This window comes from Phyllopteryx taeniolatus, chromosome 9 (genome assembly GCF_024500385.1).
Source record: "Phyllopteryx taeniolatus isolate TA_2022b chromosome 9, UOR_Ptae_1.2, whole genome shotgun sequence".
In the NCBI taxonomy this organism is placed as follows: domain Eukaryota; kingdom Metazoa; phylum Chordata; class Actinopteri; order Syngnathiformes; family Syngnathidae; genus Phyllopteryx; species Phyllopteryx taeniolatus.
The window spans coordinates 5,068,193-5,090,649 of NC_084510.1; the positions used below are offsets into that span (position 1 = coordinate 5,068,193).

The 22,457-nt window shown below is 42.6% G+C and overlaps 1 protein-coding gene across 6 annotated transcripts in view; it reads right to left on the minus strand.

Moving 5' to 3' along the window:
- Positions 1-1,386: 1,386 nt before the first annotated feature.
- Positions 1,387-22,457, minus strand: part of LOC133483525 (integrin alpha-5-like) — a 63,818-nt gene continuing 42,747 nt past the window's right edge. For 4 of the 6 annotated variants that reach the window (XM_061784875.1, XM_061784874.1, XM_061784879.1 and 1 more), the window contains 10 exons: positions 22,222-22,314; positions 21,295-21,374; positions 19,341-19,421; positions 19,143-19,248; positions 15,047-15,205; positions 14,822-14,926; positions 5,105-5,221; positions 4,340-4,441; positions 4,115-4,237; positions 1,387-2,800 (listed from right to left, as the gene is read on the minus strand). In XM_061784875.1, the coding sequence (XP_061640859.1) occupies positions 2,717-2,800; positions 4,115-4,237; positions 4,340-4,441; positions 5,105-5,221; positions 14,822-14,926; positions 15,047-15,205; positions 19,143-19,248; positions 19,341-19,421; positions 21,295-21,374; positions 22,222-22,314 (1,050 nt within the window). In that variant the 3' untranslated portion in view covers positions 1,387-2,716. The remainder of the gene's footprint in view (positions 2,801-4,114; positions 4,238-4,339; positions 4,442-5,104; positions 5,222-14,821; positions 14,927-15,046; positions 15,206-19,142; positions 19,249-19,340; positions 19,422-21,294; positions 21,375-22,221; positions 22,315-22,457) is intronic. The other 2 variants (XM_061784877.1, XM_061784878.1) reach the window with 2 other exon arrangements.

Genomic DNA, 22,457 nt, shown 5'->3' on the forward strand with positions numbered 1-22,457 from the left:
ATTTTATCCAAAACCAATGTACGCTACAATAGATAGATCGATACAGGTGTGGCATATCAAGATGCTGATTAGACAGCATGATTATTGCACAGGTGTGCCTTAGGCTAGCCAAAATAAAGGCCACTCTGAAATGTGCACTTTTATCACACAGCACAATGCCTCAGATGTCGCAAGTTCTGAGGGAGTGTGCAATTGGCAGGCTGACTGCAGGAATGTCCAACAGAGCTGTTGCTCGTGAATTGAATGTTCATTTCTCTACCATAAGCCGTCTCCAAAGGCGTTTCAGACAATTTGGCAGTACATCTAGCCGGCCACACAACCGCAGACCACGTGTAACCACGCCAGCGCAGGACCTCCACATCCAGCATGTTCACCTCCAAGATCGTCTGAGACCAGCCAGACAGCTGCTGCAACAATCGGTTTGCATAACCAAAGAATTTATGCACAAACTGTCAGAAACCATCTCAGGGAAGCTCATCTGCATACTCGTCGTCCTCATCGGGGACTCGACCTGACTGCAGTTCGTCGTCGTAACTGAGTGTGGGCGAATGCTCACATTTGATGGTGTCTGGCACGTTGGAGAGGTGTTCTCTTCACGGATGAATCCCGGTTTGCAGTGTTCAGGGCAGATGGCAGACTGCATAAGTGGCTTCGTTTGGGTGAGCGGTTTGCTGATGTCAACGTTGTGGATCGAGTGGACCATGGTGACGGTGGGGTTATAGTATGGGCAGGCGTATGTTGTGGGCAACGAACACAGGTGCATTTTATTGATGGCATTTTGAATGCACAGATATACCGTGACGAGATCCTGAGGCCCATTTTTGTGCCATTCATCCACGACCATCACCTCATGTTGCAGCATGATAATGCACGGCCCCATGTTGCAAGGATCTGTACACAATTCCTGGAAGCCGAAAACATCCCAGTTCTTGCATGGCCAGCATACTCCCCGGACATGTCACCCATTGAGCATGTTTGGGATGCTCTGGATCGGTGGATACGACAGCGTGTTCCAGTTCCTGCCAATATCCAGCAACTTCGCACAGCCATTGAAGAGGGGTGGACCAACATTCCACTGGCCACAATCAACAACCTGATCAACTCTATGCGAAAGACGTGCTTTTCACTGCGTGAGGTAAAGATACTGACTGGTTTTCTGACCCCCCAGACCCCTACAATAAAGCAAAACTGCACATTTCAGAGCGGCCTTTTATTGTGGCCAGCCTAAGGCAGACCTGTGCAATAATCATGCTGTGGTATATACAATGGTATATACCGGTAATGATACAATGATGAATTATAACACACCCTATACGTACAGTACATTTAGTCATTTATATTTATTTCTGCTTATCCCTCCAACCCAAGACATCATGTCAAATTAGGATGGGTATAGAAAATTAGGCTTTATTCTGAGTCAAGATATAAACATCATACAAATACAATTACAATACACACAAAGTACCCCCCAATATGGGAGAGGACATTTTCAAGTTAGAAATTGCAGTTTGATCAGGATTGTCCTGCAGGAAGTACAGTACATAACATAATGACACCGTGGCATAAATAACGACAGCGCCATTATTGGTATGAAATTCTTTTACAAGTAACACCAGTGACATCAAAGAAATACCAAACTGAAACTTAAATTACAAATTTGACTTAATTTTTTCAGAGAGAAGAAATACCAGAGCATTAGTGCCTTTTGTTTGTGTTTCCTGGACTGAAAAAGGCCTGTAAAGGACCAGTGTGTATCATTGGTTGAGCAGGAAAAACAGAAGAAAATGCTCTTTTCAGACATTTACTGTAGCTTGGTTTATGAAGCTAGTTGTGACTGTAATTGGATTTTTAAGCTGTTGATATGTATGCAACATCCAGCCATCCATTTCTTTTTTCTTATTCAGGTCGCCACTGAGCTGATGGGGTATACACCCTGGACTGCACACCAGCCAATCACAAGGCATATACTGTATAAACAAAAAAAAAAACACTTCCACTCGCATTCTCACTCGTGGACAATTTTGAAGCTTCAATTAACCCAACATGCATGTTTTTGGACTGTGGGAGGAAGCCCGAGCACGGGAAGATCATGCAAAACTGCTGAACCACGGATTGAATCCAGAACTTCTCAACTGTGACCACGTGCAACACGTATATTTGTTAACAGGCAGACCGGGGAGATTTGCCATGAAATAGCCTTGTAACATTTATTATTTAAGCTTCCTTTTTTTTTTTCACACTCCCGACATGGAGCACCACCCACTGCATTCACTAATGACTCCCTTAGCAAAGATCTGAAGACTATCCATTATGTAACAAACTCAAAGCTGTATGCAATATAACCACACGGTCAGACAAAAAAGTTCTCAATGCAACACACTGATACTTTTAAATTCTTCCTATTCTCTCTTGTGTGACACAGACAAAATTTAGTATCCTTTCAGAAGTGGTTTTCTCTGAAGAATATCCATATCACATGTTCATATTCTGATTGAACAAAATGAATGTCAACAACAGCTGTGCCTCGTTAACTGCACGGCCTCCTCATCTTTGTGGTTTAGATTTTAGTGCAGCACCAGGTCATCCGTAGTCCAGTGATCCAACACCCAAAAATGTCCACCAACAACTATTGCTCATCATTAGTAAGTCTCATAATAATTTAGGTACTGCATGTGATAATATCCCAGTGGCGTTGAACAGCTGCTCCATTTTGGATTTAGGCTTCTGATGACGCCTGGGGTCTGAGCTGGGCCTTCTCCATGGTGGTACCATATGGATCTGACCTTTTGAAGAAGCCCATCTGGAGGAATAAATAATGACAACAAATTAACACATTTGTTTAATTTGAAACAAAATATTGCCTTTGTAATAAATAATACTGCTTATAACTTAAATGGTGTTATGTTACAGTACAGCTGCGGTGGGTTACAATAAAAACATTCAATATACTGTACTGCGGCACGGTGGACGACTGGTTAGAGCATCAGCCTCACAGTTCTGAGGACCCGGGTTCAATCCCCGGCCCCGCCTGTGTGGAGTTTGCATGTTCTCCCCGTGCCTGCGTGGGTTTTCTCCGGGCACTCCGGTTTCCTCCCACATCCCAAAAACATGCATGAATTGGAGACTCTAAATTGCCCGTAGGCATGACTGTAAGTGCGAATGGTTGTTTGTTCCTATGTGCCCTGCAATTGGCTGGCAACCAGTTCAGGGTGTACCCCGCCTCCTGCCCGATGACAGCTGGGATAGGCTCCAGCACGCCCGTGACCCTAGTGAGGAGAAGCGGCTCAGAAAATGGATGGATGGAATATACTGTACTTCTGAAAAGTATACATCATTACTATTGCCGATCATTTTATCTTTAATTCAGTCAGTCCGTGCATTCAGAGTAAAAACAACACTTTATACACTGTACTGTTGAAAGTTGTTGTTTTTTGTTTTTTTTATTATTGCCCATCGCATCAGTTAATGTTAGTGTCAGTTATGTTTGTTTACCATCTTAGCTACTGTTGAAAAGTAGTATTTGGAAGAGATATGTTTCGGTCACAAGCACATTAGCATTTGTACAGTATGCACCTGGCGGCACGGTGGCCGACTGGTTAGAGCGTCAGCCTCACAGTTCTGAGGACCCGGGTTCAATCCCCGGCCCCGCCTGTGTGGAGTTTGCATGTTCTCCCCGTGCCTGCGTGGGTTTTTTTTCCGGGCACTCCGGTTTCCTCCCACATCCCAAAAACATGCATTCATTGGAGACTTTAAATTGCCCGTAGGCATGACTGTGAGTGCGAATGGTTGTTTGTTCCTATGTGCCCTGCGATTGGCTGGCAACCAGTTCAGGGTGTACCCCGCCTCCTGCCCGATGATAGCTGGGATAGGCTCCAGCACGCCCGCGACCCTAGTGAGGAGAAGCGGCTCAGAAAATGGATGGATGGATGGACAGTATGCACCTGTACTTCAAAACCCTAAATTCAAAATAAAGTTAGCTTTGGATGTTTTAAAAGCGTTTTAACAATATTCTATATGAGCCATGAAGTGGCAGTTAAGCGCAAATACAGTAATTATGTAGCAACACAAAATAGTTGACAGTGTGATCTTGAAAATTGAGTCGAAAGATTGTTACCTTGTACAACAGATATATGAGCAGTAAGAGTAAAAGCATCCCAGCAAAAACAGCTAGGATGATAATCCACACAGGAACATAAAACAAGCTGTCTGCTTTGTTCCACAGCACAGCTGTCACCACCTGAACAACAGAAAGCCATCCCTCTTTGACTTCCGTATGTCTGCACAAATAAACTGAACAATCTCACAACAGTAAGTGGAAGGAGCTTCCAAAATGACTTACCTTTTTCGATCCAGATTGTTTGGATTTTGGAGCAATGGAGTGGGGCATCTTGTCGACAGTGAACTGAACAGAACACTCCAAAACATACTGTTTGTAAGCACTCTGGTGACAAGGAGAAAAAAGGATGCACATGAACACCTAAACTATACTGTATACTAATAAATCTAAACACAATCATGTCATATGATATGAAACTGAATGATAGTGATTAGTCATCATTACTGACTGCGTATCTCTGGAACTTAAGAATGAGTAGGTGGTTCAACTTACTCCAGAATGATGGGAGAAGAGTGTTTGTTTGCAAAGTGCTTAAGAATATATTAGAAGGATGTTTGCTCAGTTATATATTATTTAATTAATCATTTAATACATAAACAAAATTATTATTGAAAGTACAAGTTGTATGATTGAAAAAAAATCCTCTCTGAATTTTTGTTGGTTTGCTCCACAACCTTTTAAAATTGCATGCTGAATTTGGTTCAAAAGACAAAAGCAACTTAAATTGTTTAGCTTTTTCAACTTAGCTTTAGAATGAGCCTGTATTGCACATTGTGAATTACTATTTATAGGATAGAAGGGTAAACGTATAAAAAAGGCATACTATAGGTGTGTTTATGTGTCATAGTGGTGCATTACATCTGGGGTGAGAGTTCACATTCTCCACCAAAGGGCAGTATAAGTGGGCTTTGGGTTTTCCTCATACTGTAGTATGTACACATAAAGGAATACGATTAGGTTACCCTGATGAGGAAATTGTAGACTCACCTCGAGGAAAGTCTCTGCCCAAAGTCTGGAGTGAACACTCAAGATAACGCTGGCTCCTCTCTCCAGCAGTCCAATGTTACACTCAAGTCGCCAGCACTCCACAGTTGCTGAGCACGTCTGAGAAGGCACAAAGAACACAGTTCATGTGGCATTCAACAACACTGTACTGTATTTATTTTGTCACATAACTGAATGACTTCCTTGGCTTCTCGTCACACAACTGAAATATGGAAATGTGTTTTTTCTCCTTGCTGGCATCTTTAATGTGGTTGAACAACACGACAGTTTAAAAACAGATGTGATGTAAGCTGTGCAACAAACAGCCCAGTAAACCACAAAGATAATTAACTTCCTCTTATAAACACAGCAGACAGCAGCCCGTATGGACCAGGGCTCATTATATTCCCATTTCCTCTGTTAATTGCAATGATCTCATGCAAATTCAAATACAACCCCAATTCCAATGAAGTTGGGACGTTGTGTTAAACATAAATAAAAACAAAATACAATTATTTGCAAATCATGTTCAACCTATATTTAATTGAATACATTACAAAGACAAGATATTTAATGTTCAAACTGATAAACTGTATTGTTTTTAGCAAATAATCATTAACTTAGAATTTTATGGCTGCAACACGTTCCAAAAAAGCTGGGACAGGTGGCAAAAAAGACTGTGAAAGTTGAGGAATGCTCATCAAACACGTGTTTGGAACATCCCACAGGTGAACAGGCTAATTGGGAACAGGTGGGTGCCATGATTGGGTATAAAAGGAGCTTCCCTGAATTGCTCAGTCATTCACAAGCAAAGATGGGGAGAGGTTCACCTCTTTGTGAACAAGTGTGTGAGAAAAATAGTCGAACAGTTTAAGGACAATGTTCCTCAACATACAATTGCAAGGAATTTAGGGATTTCATCATCTACGGTCCATAATATCATCAAAAGGTTCAGAGAATCTGGAGAAATCACTGCATGTAAGCGGCAAGGCCGAAAACCAACAATGAATGCCCGTGACCTTCGATCCCTCAGGCGGCACTGCATCAAAAACCAACATCAATGTGTAAAGGATATCACCACATGGGCTCAGGAACACTTCAGAAAACCCATCCATCCATCCATTTTCTGAGCCGCTTCTCCTCACTAGGGTCGCGGGCGTGCTGGAGCCTATCCCAGCTGTCATCGGGCAGGAGGCGGGGTACACCCTGAACTGGTTGCCAGCCAATCGCAGGGCACATAGGAACAAACAACCATTCACACTCACAGTCATGCCTACGGGCAATTTAGAGTCTCCAATTTATGCATGTTTTTGGGATGTGGGAGGAAACCGGAGTGCCCGGAGAAAACCCACGCAGGCACGGGGAGAACATGCAAACTCCACACAGGCGGGGCCGGGGATTGAACCCAGGTCCTCAGAACTGTGAGGCTGACGCTCTAACCAGTCGGCCACCGTGCCGCAACTTCAGAAAACCAATTTCAGTAAATATCATTCGGCGCTACATCCATAAGTGCAACTTGAAACTCTACTATGCAAAGCAAAAGCCATTTATCAACAACACCCAGAAACGCCGCCGGCTTCTCTGGGCCCGAGCTCATCTAAGATGGACTGATGCAAAGTGAAAAAGTGTTCTGTGGTCCGACGAGTCCACATTTCAAATTGTTTTTGGAAATTGTGGATGTTGTGTCCTCTGGGCCAAAGAGGAAAAGAACCATCCGGACTGTTATGGACGCAAAGTTCAAAAGCCAGCATCTGTGATGGTATGGGGCTGTGTTAGTGCCAATGGTATGGGTAACTTGCACATCTGTGAAGGCACCATTAATGCTGAAAGGTACATACAGGTTTTGGAGAAACATATGCTGCCATCCAAGCAACGTCTTTTTTGTGGACGCCCCTGCTTATTTCAGCAAGACAATGCCAAACCACATTCTGCACGTGTTACAACAGCATGGCTTCGTAGTAAAAGATTGCAGGTACTAGACTGGCCTGCCTGCAGTCCAGACCTGTCTCCCATTGAAAATGTGTGGCGCATTATGAAACGTAAAATACGACAACGGGGACCCCGGACTGTTGAACAGCTGAAGCTGTACATCAAGCAAGAATGGGAAAGAATTCCACCTACAAAGCTTCAACAATTAGTGTCCTCAGTCCCCAAACGTTTATTGAATGCTGAAAGAAAAGAAAAGAAAAGGTGATGTAACACAGTGATAAACATGACCCTGTCCCAGCTTTTTTGCAACGTGTTACAACCATAAAATTCTAAGTTAATGATTATTTGCTAAAAACAAAAAAAGTTTATCAGTTTGAACATTAAATATCTTGTCTTTGTAGTGTATTCAATTAAATATAGGTTGAACATGATTTGCAAATCATTGTATTCTGTTTTTATTTATGTTTAACCCAACATCCCAACTTCATTGGAATTGGGGTTGTACTTTGCGAGCACAGAAGCTTGCAGTGGGGTTCAACTACCCTACTTTATATTTAAGTGAATGTATTTATGTGAAAAACACACTCAGGAGGAAAAAGGCCACAGGCTGATAAAACAAGAACTATGCAGACTTACAATTTCTTTTTCATTTTAAAACAGTTCTCAGGTGTCTTAATAAAATGTATTTGATGTTATTCTGTCAAAATACACAAAACGATAAATATTTGCAGCACATTATGATCTACATGGCACATTGGTTGAAATCACTCGGTTTTGTTCTGTCTCATGCTAATGGAGAGCAAGGTTTTCATTACCATGACAACTGGGGCAGAGCAAAGGCATGTGTTGAAGCAAGCAGCTATTCAATGTTGCCAACTTAACGACTTTGTTACTGTATTTAGTGATTACCCGATGCTTCTAGCGACGAGTTTTCAAAAAAAAGAAACAAATCTAGCATGTTTTTGTGGTTTCTTCTGGAGACTGAGACTACCCCCAGAGAAGCAGATCCATTTCCACTCATGAAGGCAGCATCGACAAACCCAAATACCCAGACCTCAAGTTGACAACTTAGCCGCACATTCAAGCTCACATATCACACAAAGCAAAATCGCGCACGGGCGTTAATGTGATACAACGCGCTTACATCACCAAGGTGGAAGAGAAGTGCAGCTCGGTTGGTGCCGCGGGAAGACGGCAAAAAATGAAGTAAAAATGTATGAGCAAAAGACAGGAAATGGCAAAGGTATAGGACATTTCATACTGAAATGAAAGCCGAGCACCCATGAAGTGTAACACATTGTAACACGGACCTTCCTCTCCGCCAAAGATGCACAGTATGAAGCCACGTCGTGGGTCCTGAGACAAGCAAAATTAACATACCGCATATCAGTGAGATTAACGTTCTACCTTACAAAACATTAGCCCTGCACAGGGCTGTCTCTGTCAATTATGACTACCGTTGAATTTGTGGCTTGTTTATTACTGTAGTGACTCTGACCCAGTTGCCAAAACCTCCCCCACAACATGATAAGGTGCATTCTTCCAGGCCACCCTGCTGTAAGTTTGCTACTGAGAGGACGCCTGGCGGAGGTCAAGTGGACTCAAAAGTAATTAGCAGGTCGCCTCGAAATCTTGGTTTGCAGTCATCAAGGAGTCCTGCTCTTCGTTTCAACTGACAGCAGCCAGGGGGTTGGGGATCCTCTCTGCGAGAAGGCCAAACTAGGACAGATCGACAATGGAACGCAAATACAGCAATGAACTATTTGCTTAATATTCAAACATGCACGCAAGGTGCCATTTACTGGCGTTTGAGAGTACTGCAACCCATTGACTTCAATTCAGGGTTGTTTCTAACTGAAGAAAAAATGTCCATTTTGATATTTCACAAACTCTGCAGAAATATTCCAATTGTATGCCTTGATTTCTGTGTCAGTGTGTCAACTTTAAAGGTGCAGCTACGAGACTTCGAGAACTGTTTGTCTTGATTTGAAGCCCAAACAGCAGGAAATGTGATTGAACCATAAACAGTTGATTTGCCAAGACTAAAATTTAAACAGTCATTCTATATGCTTGATCTATGAGTAAATAGTACAAAGTTGGGAGCATTTTATATTAAGATATGATTTTTACACCACTTTTATGGAAATTTGTAGACTAAAGTCAAGTGTGGCTTTGATCGCTTTCCCTAGCCGCGATCGGTTCACGGAACCTCAGCAAGCAGCTACCTGCATCCCGTACCAGTCACGCACGCACGCACCTGACAGCAGGAGCTTGGCCCACCACCAGTTCAATCGGCAGGAAAGTTACGGGCGCACCCTGAGGGGATAACAATCGTTCTTCTTCCGCCTCTTTTGTTTTTGCTTTATTTTTCTCCACATTTTTCTACAACTAAACCTGGTTCGTTTTCCTCCGGAGATGAAAGAGCACACCCGGTAGTGAGTACCACGCAATAAGCGTTGCTAAGATGTACATTATTAGTGCCTATTAATTTTGGGCAAATTACGAGCTTCGCACAAAATCCCAACTTCGCTCTCGCTTTGACTCAGCGCATTAAACGCTCACAGTTTCAACTTTAGCCCTGCAACACGATGTTCTATTTCCCTTTTCATATGCCTATTTTTCTTTCTTTTACCATTGTTCGTGTTTCCTTGTTGGAGTTAGACCACTCTTTGTGTTTCCCTATAGATCCCTTGTAGATTAAATATTCTATAAAATTCCACTCCTTGTTGTGTTTTGAGTTTAATAAGGAGACCTCTGTCATCTAGGACTCGTATTTAATAAAATGTAGCAACCTTTAGATTATGAGACTAAGAACAGGTTTGTCGTTGCTTTCGCTAATTTTTATACATATTAAAAGTGACGTGGTGCACTTTACGAGACAAAATTAGTTTGATCTTAACGGTAAAAACGTAAATCGGACAAACCAGGAAGTGAACGCAGGCGTTCAACTTCTACGAATTTATTTCTTAAATAAATTACATTTTATCCAAAAACCAATATATGTGACATTACAAAGGTGACAAGTACTGTATAACGCAACCACAGCAACCATAACGTTCATACAGGGTGCGTGTAAGTTTGCTGAGTGTAGGCACTGTGTGACATATGGCCAGTATAGTACCATCTGTAAGGTGCTAAACTTTGCGTTATGTAGGTGAAAAACATGGCAAAGGTGGAAATATGGCATGGCAGAGAGGAAATAGAGTAAAATGGATAATTTACCCAATCAAAAGAGGGTTTTCGTGACGTCAAATGAAGGAAATATTTGTTTCCTCTTTCGGTCTCTTCATTTTAGTATTAATAAATTGAACACTTCCAAAACTTCTAGCAGTATAAAAAAATATTTGTCTTACTCCTAGTCAGCTGGTCTAAAACTCATAAATGCACAGCCATGACTTTAATAATAATAATAATAATAATAATGCATTACACTTAAATAGCGCTTTTCTAGGCACCCAAAGATGCGTTACAATTTCACACATTATTCATTCACTCCTCAGGAACACCCTGGTGTTGGTAAGCTACTAGTGTAACCACAGCTTCCCTGGGGCAGTCTATTTACTGTGTTATGTCACATGCTAAAACGCTAGCTGCTTTATGGCTGGATTAGACAAGACAAATTAGTTTTTTCACGATTGCACTTTGTCAGACTACTGCCATCAAATCTTGCCATATCTCGGTCAGACAGTGGCAACACTACACAATGTGTATTCCGATACCACCGCTTTATCTTGTTTTATCATACACTGTCAGGGAGGCATGACCAGAAATTGTGTCACCTTTCACCGCATCTGGATACAAACATTACCATGGCAACAACAAGTTGTTCTCAACCATAGATCACTGCGGCATCTATCCATCCATCCATTCTCAACACCGCTTATCCTATTCAGGGTCGCGGGGCATTGGAGCCTATCCCAGCTTACTTCAGGCGAAAGACAGACTACACTGTGAACTGATCACCAGTCAGTCGCAGGGCACACATAGAGACAGACAACCGTTGAGACTCACATTCACACCGTCACTGAGTGAGAACCGAACCCACACTGTCTGCACCAAAGTCAGGCGAATGTAGCACTAAACCATCAGTGACTTATCTCTGTGGCAATATTGGAAAAAAGGAACAAAAGGAGGGAAAAAAATGGCGGTGTCACCGGGTGCTTGGGAGATGATTTTTTGGTCTATCCATTCAAGCATTGCTTGAGGTATTTTCAAGTACTTTTAATACGATATGGCTCGCAGGCAGGCAACAAAACGTGATGTAGTCTAGCAAGCTAGTGCTAGCACGAATGTTTGTCTGTTGTTTGTCTGTCAAATCATGCTCTAAAGCTTTGGTAAACATTGGATAGTGTGCATGAATAATTGTTCACAACGGGAATCAATTATGTTGACAAAAGCAAGCACGGGAGGCGATGCCCTGGTATATTGGTCGACGTCAAAGAGCAATATCGGCGAGTTGTCGTTAATATGTCACACTACACGAAAGATATCCCAAAAAATTAAACATGCTCGACTTTTCATTTTATGTCGTAGGGCTATCGTAGGGCCAAATTGTTGGTCGTGGATTATGCCACACTACAAGAAGTTTTAAGTATTTATTTGTTTATCTGTACATAATTTGGGCTTCCAGCTCATAAAACCCTCAAAATCAGGAATTAAAAAAATTAGAATACTGTGAAAACATCACCATTCACTTCTCAGCTTTTGTCAAAAAAAAAGAAAGAAATTAGTGTCACATTAAATCAATCAAAATATGGTACTTTCAAAACGATATGTTAATCTTCATTACTTGGTTGGGAATCCCATTCCTTTAATCATTGCCTTGATGCGCCGTGGCATTGAGGCCATCAACCTGTGGCATTGCCTCGAAGTTATGGAAGCCCAGATTTCCTTGATGCTTGCTGTCAGTTCTTCTTTGTTTGTGGGTCTGGTGCACCTCATTTTCCTTTTGATAATACCCCATCGATTGGCAATGGGGTTTAGATCTGGCGAGTTGGCTGGCCAGTCAAGCACTGTGATGGCATGGGCATCAAACCAGGTTTTAGTGCTGTTGGTGGTATGGGCAGGGGCCAGGTCCTGCTGGAAGATGAAATCTGCATCTCCATACAGATCCTCAGCAGAAGGAATTATGAAGTTCTCTAAAAAATTCTGGTAGACTGTTGTGGTGATCTTGGATTTAAAAAAGCAGAGTTTACCAACACCTGCACTGGACATTGCAACCCAAATCATGACTGACTGTGGATATTTCACACTGCACCTCAACCAGCTTGGGTTCTGCTCTTCACCCGTCGTCCTCCAAACACTTGGACCTTGATTCCCGAAAGAAAGGCACACTTTAGTTTCATCGGAAAAGAGGACCTTGGACCACTGGCCAACAGTCCAATCCTTCTTCTCCTTGGCGCAGTTGAGACGCTTCCAACGTTGGCTCAGGCTCAGAAGTGGCTTGACCCGAGGACACCCGACAGTTGTAGCCCATCTGCCGGATGTGTCAATGTGGTGGTTTTTGAAGCTGTGACGCCCGCCTCATTCCACTCTTTCTGGTAGATTCTTGAATCTTCTCAGTTTGATCTTCAGCTGAAGCCCACAGTCATCTACTTTGCTGGTGCGTCTTCTCCTGCCATATTTTGTCCTTCCAGTAGACTTTTCATTGCTATGCTTGGACACAGCACACTGTGAACAGCCAGCCTCCTTAGCTGTGAACTTTTGTGTCTTACCCATCCTATAGAGGGTATCAATGATGGTCTTCTGGCCAGTTGTGAAGTCTGCAGTCTTCCCCATATTGAACCAAACTGAAGCAATTCAATGACACCTGGAGAAACCTGTCCAGGTGCTTTGAGTTTAGTAGATGGTTAGTGTGTGACACAGCTTAAAACATTTATGGCCTGCAAAGATAGGGCTGATTTCTTCACAGTATTCAAATTTTTGGAATTCCTGATTTCATGGGTTTTATGAACTGGAAGCCCAAATTATGTAAAGATAAAAAAAATAAATACTTGAAATGGTTTAAATTGTGGGCCCTGAATCTACAATCTATGAAATTTCAACTTTTTGAATGGAATTATGGAAATAAATAAATATTTTAATGTTTGGGAAAGGGTTGGTACTTGATTATTCGATGGAATTTTCAGTAGGATACTTGAGTACTAAAATAATTGATGGCTGCAGCCCTACATTCAACTTCTTTATATTGTCATATTTTTATTGTTTAATCAAATCCTTGCTTCGTGTCCCTGTGGGATTAACTTGCAAAAAATTGCTCTTCAAAATTAGAAAGTTGCTCCTCAAATGAAGAAATGATTAGCAAACCTGATACTCAAAGAAAAAAAAGTATTTCAAGCCTTGTTATGCTATATTTATCCCTTACTATCAACTTGCGGAATGCGTGTTCATTTTCAGCACATTTTTTTTTCCATGCATGTTTTGTGTGCAGAATTCTCCAATTTAACATTGGAATTAATGAAAAGTGATTAACATAATATTTTGTCAGTTTCTGTGTCTACCAAGCTTTTTGATGATACAAACCTTTTGAAAATAGGATAAAGATGAAGAAAGTTATGATTGTTTTTGGGGCCAGGTCTCGCAAGTTCCAATCTTCACGTATTGGCTGAAATGCAGACGGCCTTTTATAGGAAAATGGGGGCGGGGGATTTATACAGATTGGCGCACCACTTGCATGAGCCCATCATTTAGAATGAATTGTGATAAATTAACATACACACAGTGGTGTGAAGAAAATTGGCCGAAACCCACGTGTCGTGAATCCGACGGTGATTTTGTGTATACTATATGGTCAACTAGGCGGCACGGTGGCCGACTGGTTAGAGCGTCAGCCTCACAGTTCTGAGGTGCGGGGTTCAATCCCCGTCCCCGCCTGTGTGGAGTTTGCATGTTCTCCCCGTGCCTGCGTGGGTTTTCTCCGGGCACTCCGGTTTCCTCCCACATCCCAAAAACATGCATTAATTGGAGACTCTAAATTTCCCGTAGGCATGACTGTGAGTGCGAATGGTTGTTTGTTTCTATGTGTCCTGCGATTGGCTGGCAACCAGTTCAGGGTGTACCCCGCCCCCTGCCCGATGACAGCTGGGATAGGCTCCAGCACGCCCGCGACCCTAGTGAGGAGAGGCGGCTCAGAAAATGGATGGATGGATGGATATATGGTCAACTAGTGGGTACATTTCTTCGCATTTATTAGTGAATGAGGCCCAATGTCTCTAACTGCTGCAGAACAAATGTCCCCCAGATGTGGCATAATTTAAAACAAACAAAAAACAAAACAAAAACAAAAAAAAACACAATGGGCTCCATTTTCGTGCATTGTGCAACTGCAGCGGATTGCCAAAACTTTTCATGCAAGGCTTGCTGCGCATTTGCCAATTTGGCAGGCCAGTCTATACCAAGATGGATGTACTGGCACAGCAAAGGTGTGTCCTTTGACTAGCCAAACGGCACATTGACAATTTGGTGGAAGAATGTCATTCTAAACTTACTTCTGAGACCAAGTCTAACTATTGGTGCAGCTAGTCTAACGCGACTGGAGCAATGGCAGATAGAAACACGAGCACATTGAACATGTATGGTGGATGACAGAAGTCACCCGCAGTTATCACCAGCTCAAACGTTGCCTGTTGCCACACCGGCCAAATAGAGCCCAATGTCTTGATAGTTTGTCTTACTGTCAAATATTTTATACATCCCTTGGAAGACTTGTGGTAAATGAAATGACCACAGATAGGAAAAGGTTTCCCCACTCTTATTTTTAAGGGTTACACAAGTAATACAATTTTTAATCACCAAGTTTCCTTGTCCAATCATGGGACCTTTGGCCTCCCTCTTCTGGATATGATGCTCCATGCTGGACTTCAGAGTTGAGGGACTTCTTGAAGCTGGAGACTGAAGCTGTGTGCATGAATACATGAAGAGTCATTAGCAGACATAGGAAAGGACTACTGTACATACAGTATACAGTAGTTCAAGTCCGAGGTATACATTTATTACAGTAGTCTTGCCATTCCTGACCTTGAGTTTCAGAGAATTCAGGACATGTTTGGAGGAGCATCGAAGTGGCCCCTCAGTGACCACGTCCACAGGGTAGAGCAGGTCGTGGCCTTGAGCCCTGAGAGGACATCTCACCTCTAATGTGGACTGACTCACAGTACTGGGGCCATTGTTGACAAACTGAGAATGAGAAAGTCAGTTTGAACCTGTCTGCATATGACTACAGTAAAAGATCATTATTACCATCTCTAAGGTTTCAGATTCAGATTAGCCTAGCTCCCCTCTGAAAGTAGTAGAAAGGAGAGGTCACTTTATTACATTTTGGCTAGAGACTGAAAAGGTTGTGGGTTTGACATCAAAAGATAAAAATAAGACAAGAGATCAACATTTTAGCTTTGATTTTGAGACATTTAAATTGGGATCTGACAGTGCCTTTTGTTTGAACCCTGCCATTTTTCATTTGAACAAAAGCGTATGACTAACAGGTGTGTTTTGTTTCCCTGATTTGCCCTATTACATCCATCTTCTTCAAGTTGTGGTGGCCCTGTCAGAACCTGTACTGCCCCTGTATATTCATGATATAATACATTAAGGTTTTGTGATTAGTTCATATTAATGTCTTTATACAGTATTATTTCAGCCCCTTTAAGAAATTATTTGTACAAGCGCATTCAGGGCGATGACTCTGTCGTCATCTCACTTCAATAAAGGCATTGCAATAGCACAAATTAATAATAAATCCATCCATCCATCAATCCATTTTTTACCGCTTATCCGAGGTCGGGTCGCGGGAGCAGTAGCAGGGACGCCCAGACTTCCCTCTCCCCAGCCACTTCATCCAGCTCTTCCGGGGGATCCTGAGGCGTTCCCAGGCTAGCTGAAGGACGTCGTCTCTCCAGCGTGTCCTGGGTCCTCCCCAGGGTCTCCTCCCAGTGGGACGTGCCCGGAGCACCACACCAGGGAGGCGTCCGGGAGGCATCCGAATCAGATGCCCCAGCCACCTCATCTGGCTCCTCTCGATGTGAAGGAGCAGCGGCTCTACTCTGAGATCCTCCCGGATGACCGAGTTTCTCACCCAGCTCTACACCCTGTCCTGGTCCACTGTTCCACGGCCAGGACGAAAACCACACTGCTCCTCCTGAATCTGAGATTCAACTTCCCGACGTTGACCTTACCAGGGAGGCTGAGGAGTGTGATCCCCCTGTAGTTGGAACACACCCTCCGGTACCCCTTCTTAAAAAGGGGGACCACCACCCCAGTCGGCCAATCCAGAGGCACTGTCCCCGGTGTTCATGCGATGTTGCAGAGGCGTGTCAACCAGGACAGCCCTACAACATCCAGAGCCTTGAGGAACTCCGGGCGAATCTCATCCTCCCCCGGGGCCTTGGCACCGAGGAGCTTTTTAACCCCCTCGGTGACCTCAACCCCAGAGATAGGAGAGCCCGCCTCAGAGAAACCAGATTCTGCTCCCTCATGGGAAGGTGTGTCGGTGGAATTGAGGAGGTCTTTGAAGTATTCTCCCCACCGGCTCACAACGTCCCGAGTCGAGGTCAGCAGCCCCCCATCCCCACTATACACAGTGTTGATGGTGCACTGCTTCCCCCTCCTGAGACACCAGATGGTGGACAAGAATTTCCTCGAAGTCGTCCGGAAGTATTTCTCCATGGCCTCACCGAACTCATCCCATACCCGAGTTTTTGCTTCAACGACCACCAAAGCTGCATTCCGGTTGGCCAGCCGGTACCCATCAGCTGCCTCAGGAGTCCCACATGCCAAAAAGGCCCGATAGGACTCCTTCTTCAGCTTGAAGGCATCCCTCAACGTTGGTTTCCACCAACGGGTTCGGGGATTGCCGCCATGACAGGCACCAACCACAGCTCCGGTCGGCCGCCTCAGCAATGGAGGCGCGGAACATGGTCCACTCGGACTCAATGTCCCCCGCCTCCCCCGGAACATGAGCAAAGTTCTGTCAGAGGTGGGAGTTGAAACTCCTTCTGACAGGGGATTCCGCCAGACGTTCCCAGCAGACCCTCACAATACGTTTGGGCCTGCCATGTCGGACCGGCATCTTCCCCCACCATCGGAGCCAACTCACCACCAGGTGGTGATCAGTTGACAGCTCTGCCGCTCTCTTTACCCGAGTGTCCAAGACATGCGGCTGAAAGTCCGATGACACGACCACAAAGTCGACCACAAAGTCGATCATCGAACTGCGACCTGGTGCACGTGTGGACACCCTTATGCTTGAACATGGTGTTCGCTATAGACAATCCGTGATGAGCACAGAAGTCCAATAACAGAACACCGCCCGGGTTCCTCCCAATCACGCCCTTCCAGGTCTCACTGTCATTGCCCACGTGAGCATTGAAGTCCCCCAGCAGAACGATGGAGTCCCCAGCGGGAGCGCTCTCCAGCACCCCCTCCAAGGACTCCAAAATCGGTGGGTACTCTGAACTGCTGGGCCCCATGGGTGCAGGCCTGGCCACCATGCGCTCGCCTTCAAGCCACACCTCCGGGCCTGGCTCCAGAGGGGGGCCCCGGTGACCCACGTCCAGGCAAGGGAGACCTGAATCCATTTATTGTACTCGTCATGGAGGTTTTTGGAGCCGTGCTTTGTCTGGTCCCTCACCTAGGACCTGTTTGCCATGGGTGACCCTGTCAGGGGCATAAAGCCCCAGACAACTCAGCTCCTAGGATCATTGGGACACACAAACCCCTCCACCACGATAAGGTGACGGCTCAAGGAGGGGTAATAATAAATCCATTACAAAAAATATTAAAATATTTACTTAGCACTGACGTTCCATTCTTGTGCCTTGATGTTGTGCACACTACTGTATTTGTGTGTATTATATTTTTATATACATTCATATCGTAAAATATTGGCTGGTTGGCACGAGGCTAAGCTTCGGGGAACATTGTGTGTCATTTTTTTCTGTGTGTGTGTGCGTTATGATTTTGATTTACCTTTAATTATTATTTTTTATATTGGTGATTATCTCTATGTGTTGAAAGGACCCTCTTGAAAATTAGATGATACATTCAAAGTGGCTCTCCTTGAAATAAATAAATACGGGTGAATAAACAAATAATGCCCAATATAAATTTTTTTTTGAATATAATAGCACCGTTCCCCAAACTTTTTACTGGCTTTGATCGTTTTCATGTGAAGGCATTGTTGGGTTTTTTACACCATAGAGAAAAATAACCACGTTGTTACAATATCTATGCTTTACACACGCCCACAATCCGGACGTATGCCGTATTTCGACAAGTGCTACAAGAGCCCATTTGAAAATAATCTGGAATAAATGATTATGGACTGAAGAGACAAATATAAACCTTTACCAAAGTGAAAAGCATAATCTAGTAATGGCATGGCATTGGCTTTTTTTTTAACAATCAAGAGGTTATTCAGCGACAAGAAGTGGAAGGTTTTAGCAGGTTTCTCTAGATTTAAACCCGATAGAGCATGCATTTTACCTGCTAAAGAGGAGACTGAAGGAGTAACCCAATAACAAACAACTGAAGCATCACAAAGAAAGAATGCAAGTTTGGTGATGTTATAAAATATTAAGTTGGCCTATAACCTTAATCTATTTTATATCTATCTGTTCCAATACTTTTGCTGAAAAAAATGTGTTTTGTTCCAAATAAGGTAGTCTTATAAATTGACCATCGGATCCAAATGAAAAATACCTGATTATAAAATCTGAAATGATGATCTCTTGTCTCATATTCCTCTTTTGATGTCAAAACCAAATGTTTGTCTTCAGAAAAAATAAATAAATAAATAAATAAAAATTTAAAAAGGCATTTTTCCCATTGTTCCAATACTTTGGGAGAGGAGTGTATTAGGCCAAAAATGCTTCATGAAAAATAGCATTTCCTTAGTGATTAGTAGAAAATTGTATCAGGCGTTTAGCACATTACATGAAGAATTGGATGTTACAGCAGTATCTCTGTGTGTTGGGCTATTTTTATAATGGATCATAGACTTGAAAACAAAACATTTTAAAATAAGCCCAGAAATAATTTTGTTTTGTACAATGCATTACTTTTGGGATAAAATTCTACCAATTCTTTTGTGAGAAGAGGCTGGAAAATTGTGGCGTACTTCATAGACCTGTTGAAGCTCAGGGCCGATGTCCTGCTCATCTGTCAGACTGTGACTAACACCCCAGTTGGGGGGAGGGAGGAAGATTTTGTCTGGCCGAGAAACACTGAAACAAATGATGTAAAAGTTCTGTGGCAGTCCAGAGGAAGAATGAATGCATGATGCATGATGAAGGTATAAAATAATCACTTGTCTCACCCCTGCAGAATGATATTAGCCATTGCAGCTACCTCCAATTCGAACACAACTACTTCACTCTCTGAGTTATTTGCATTTTTACTACAAGACACATAAGCAGAGGAACATTTCAGGGATTAAGATATATTAATTGCAGTGAACAAATGGCTATCAATGTAATGTATCCTGGTGGGATGCAACTAACTCACAACAGAACGTTGGCAAGTCACTCACTCTGGACAGATCATATAAGGATAACTGATTACAATATGGATAATGAATATGCAATAATTCTTGTGATGCTTTGAGTAATGGAATTGATTGCAAACAGTATATTTCTAGAAGTAAAGCACAGAAATGTGCATTTATAATTGCAATGGCAACGATTTGCCGACTTTACGACTCCACATTGATGGTTAGAGTGTGACATCAACTAGTCGCTAATCACTTATTTAATAAGATAAGTGAACTGAATGAAATGTCCATCACCTTAATTGATTTAAATTTTGTTGTATTTCGAAATGTGCAGCTTTGGTAAGTACGGAAGAACCAGTGAAGGGGAAAAAGCCAAGCTCGAGGAGAGCAATTTTTCAACCCACGCTATCAAAGTGGAAGGAAAGTAGTGAATTATTCCACCTCAAACTAAGAGGTTCGTGATTATTTGAAACACCACAAATTCAAACCATGCAGTTTTGGTGGGCCGAGAACAAGGACCAGGTTCAGCATTTAGCCAAATTGTGCAAACTTAAGCTGGCTGTACCAGTGGCAAGCACACTGTGCTAGAGGTCCTCCCCCCCCCCCCCCCCCGGCTGGAAATACCATCACGCGATAGTAGACGAGCCTTCACCCAGCTCAACTCGATGCTCTTGTGCTCTAACGTGGATGTTCTGCGTAAATCATAATGTATGATGTGCAGATTTGAGTTTTAATCTTTTAAAATTTTATCTCAGTGAGCATCGAAAGGATTAACTCCACAAGAGGTTTTTATTGCAAGGTATGAACGCAGTACACACATCTGTGGCTGCTTAGCACTACCATCATCAATATTAAAATAAAAACAATGTTTGCCACAAAGCGGGCTGTGTTTTGTCCATTGGGAATTCACTCCAGGCATAGACAGTATATGCATCTGCCCATAGGCTACCATGTCCTACATCTTATTTTAGCTTTACATGTTTCATCACACAGTGGTTAACTTCTATGTATGATCCGGTATCTGACCAACCTACTTCCGCATTCAGCAAACCAGGTAAAAGCACTTCCTTCTCAATCGGGTGAATGAGGAAGGGGACGGTTTCAAAGCACCCAAAGGAACTTTAAATGTCTACAATGTCTTTTTTTAAGCACAAGATGTCACCACAGACCCACCAAAGATGACAACAGGCGGTGTTTAGGCTTTGTTTGTGTTGACATGTATCATAGCATATTTGTATAAATAAACGATGTACATGATGTACACGAGTATCATTTGGGTATTGGTTACGCCCATAAAGTATCGATACTAAATAATAAATGAAAAAAGTGCATGTATCACTTGTACGATTCTTAGGATAACTTACTACATAGAAGCTTTTGTGCTAATATCTCAAGACTGCGCATCCAGAGGCTCATGACATAAAAAGTGAGGAAGTGGAGAAGGCAGCATCAACTGCACCATCTGCACCCAGACAGAGGTTTCTTCTGGAAGGTTTTAGTCAAGGCAGCGTGTACCCAGGTATGAGCAATGTGCTTGTGACCGTTCCAAAATACAGACAATTTTAACATAAGTCGTAATGGAGACTATAGTCCTTTTGGATTGTATGACAGGTAAAAGTAGTTGAGACGGAGATAGATCGACACTTGAACTGATTATTTAACTTTTAATTTTGGTTCCTAAGGGTGGGGAAAAAATATTGGAGCAATTTGAACTAATTGGAGTTTTACCACCATGTTGATCAAAATCAAGATGGAGGTCAATCTTGAAAAAGGCACCTACCTTCTCAATTGGAGCTTAAATTGGATAGTGTTATGGGTGTCTGTGAGTCTGGGAACAGTGAACCGGAGACCTGCCCAAAACTAGGAAAGAAATGTATGTGATTAGGGCGAAGCAAAAATTACACACAGTTAAAAAAAATGGATGCTTTTCACTTTCATATGTTGCATTAGTTCATTGCCAGGCACCAGAAACTGTTTTACACTTCCTTAAAGTCCCTATAAAGTGAAAAGCAAGGATGCATGAAACCACGACTTGCCAAAAAAATGGATACTACTGTACTTCGTCGAGCAACTTATGCATACACATTCCTACATGTATTGGCTGCAAAAATATATCCACTTAAAGCCTCTCGTGGCTGGAATATATCCCACCAAGTCACCACGACGAGGGGTGCTAGCCAATGGCAAGCTTGCAAGCTAACAGACTTCCGGGGCTCCCTCAGCCGACGTGTAACTCGCAATTGCGCCGGATAGCCGGTGACACGGAAGAAGGCGTCTTTTACAGGGTGCCATTGTAGCCACGTCCCAAAAAAAAAAGGAAAACTGAAATGCGGAAAAACTGTTTAATGCTGTTTAATTTAATTTAGCTCTACAATTCAATACTTCATTATTCTCAGTCTTTAAATGTTTTCAGCAATTATCTTTAAACATGTATAATGTATTTAGAAACAAATGCATCTTTAACAGCGTGGAACCAATCATGAAATAAGACTGGCTCTTTTTCCTGTTTTTTTTATTCTATTCTTTCTTTCTTTTTTAAATATACTATCCACATGAAAGTTTGAAGTATGTATGTCACAACAGTATACAGTGTGAGTTCTCTCTGCTGTATGTTGGAGAATAACAACTTTTTTTAATCTTAATTGTTGTGAAAGAAAAAAATGTAGAATATGTTCAAAGACATTGTGTGGACGACATCAGTTCTTACACTCGTGCCAGGTTTCATGGGGTTTCCCAGATCGCATTTGAGGAAGCACGTCTCGTTTTCTGCCTCGTAGCTGCATGTTAGCTGAGTCAGACTCTGGAACACAACCAAAGACAAACAGGAAACTGAATGTTTAGTGTAAAAGAACGAAAGAAACACAAGACCGTGCATAAAAGAAGTACAGGGATTTACATAAAATAATGAATTACTCAATGCAGTATAATCATCCACAAATATAC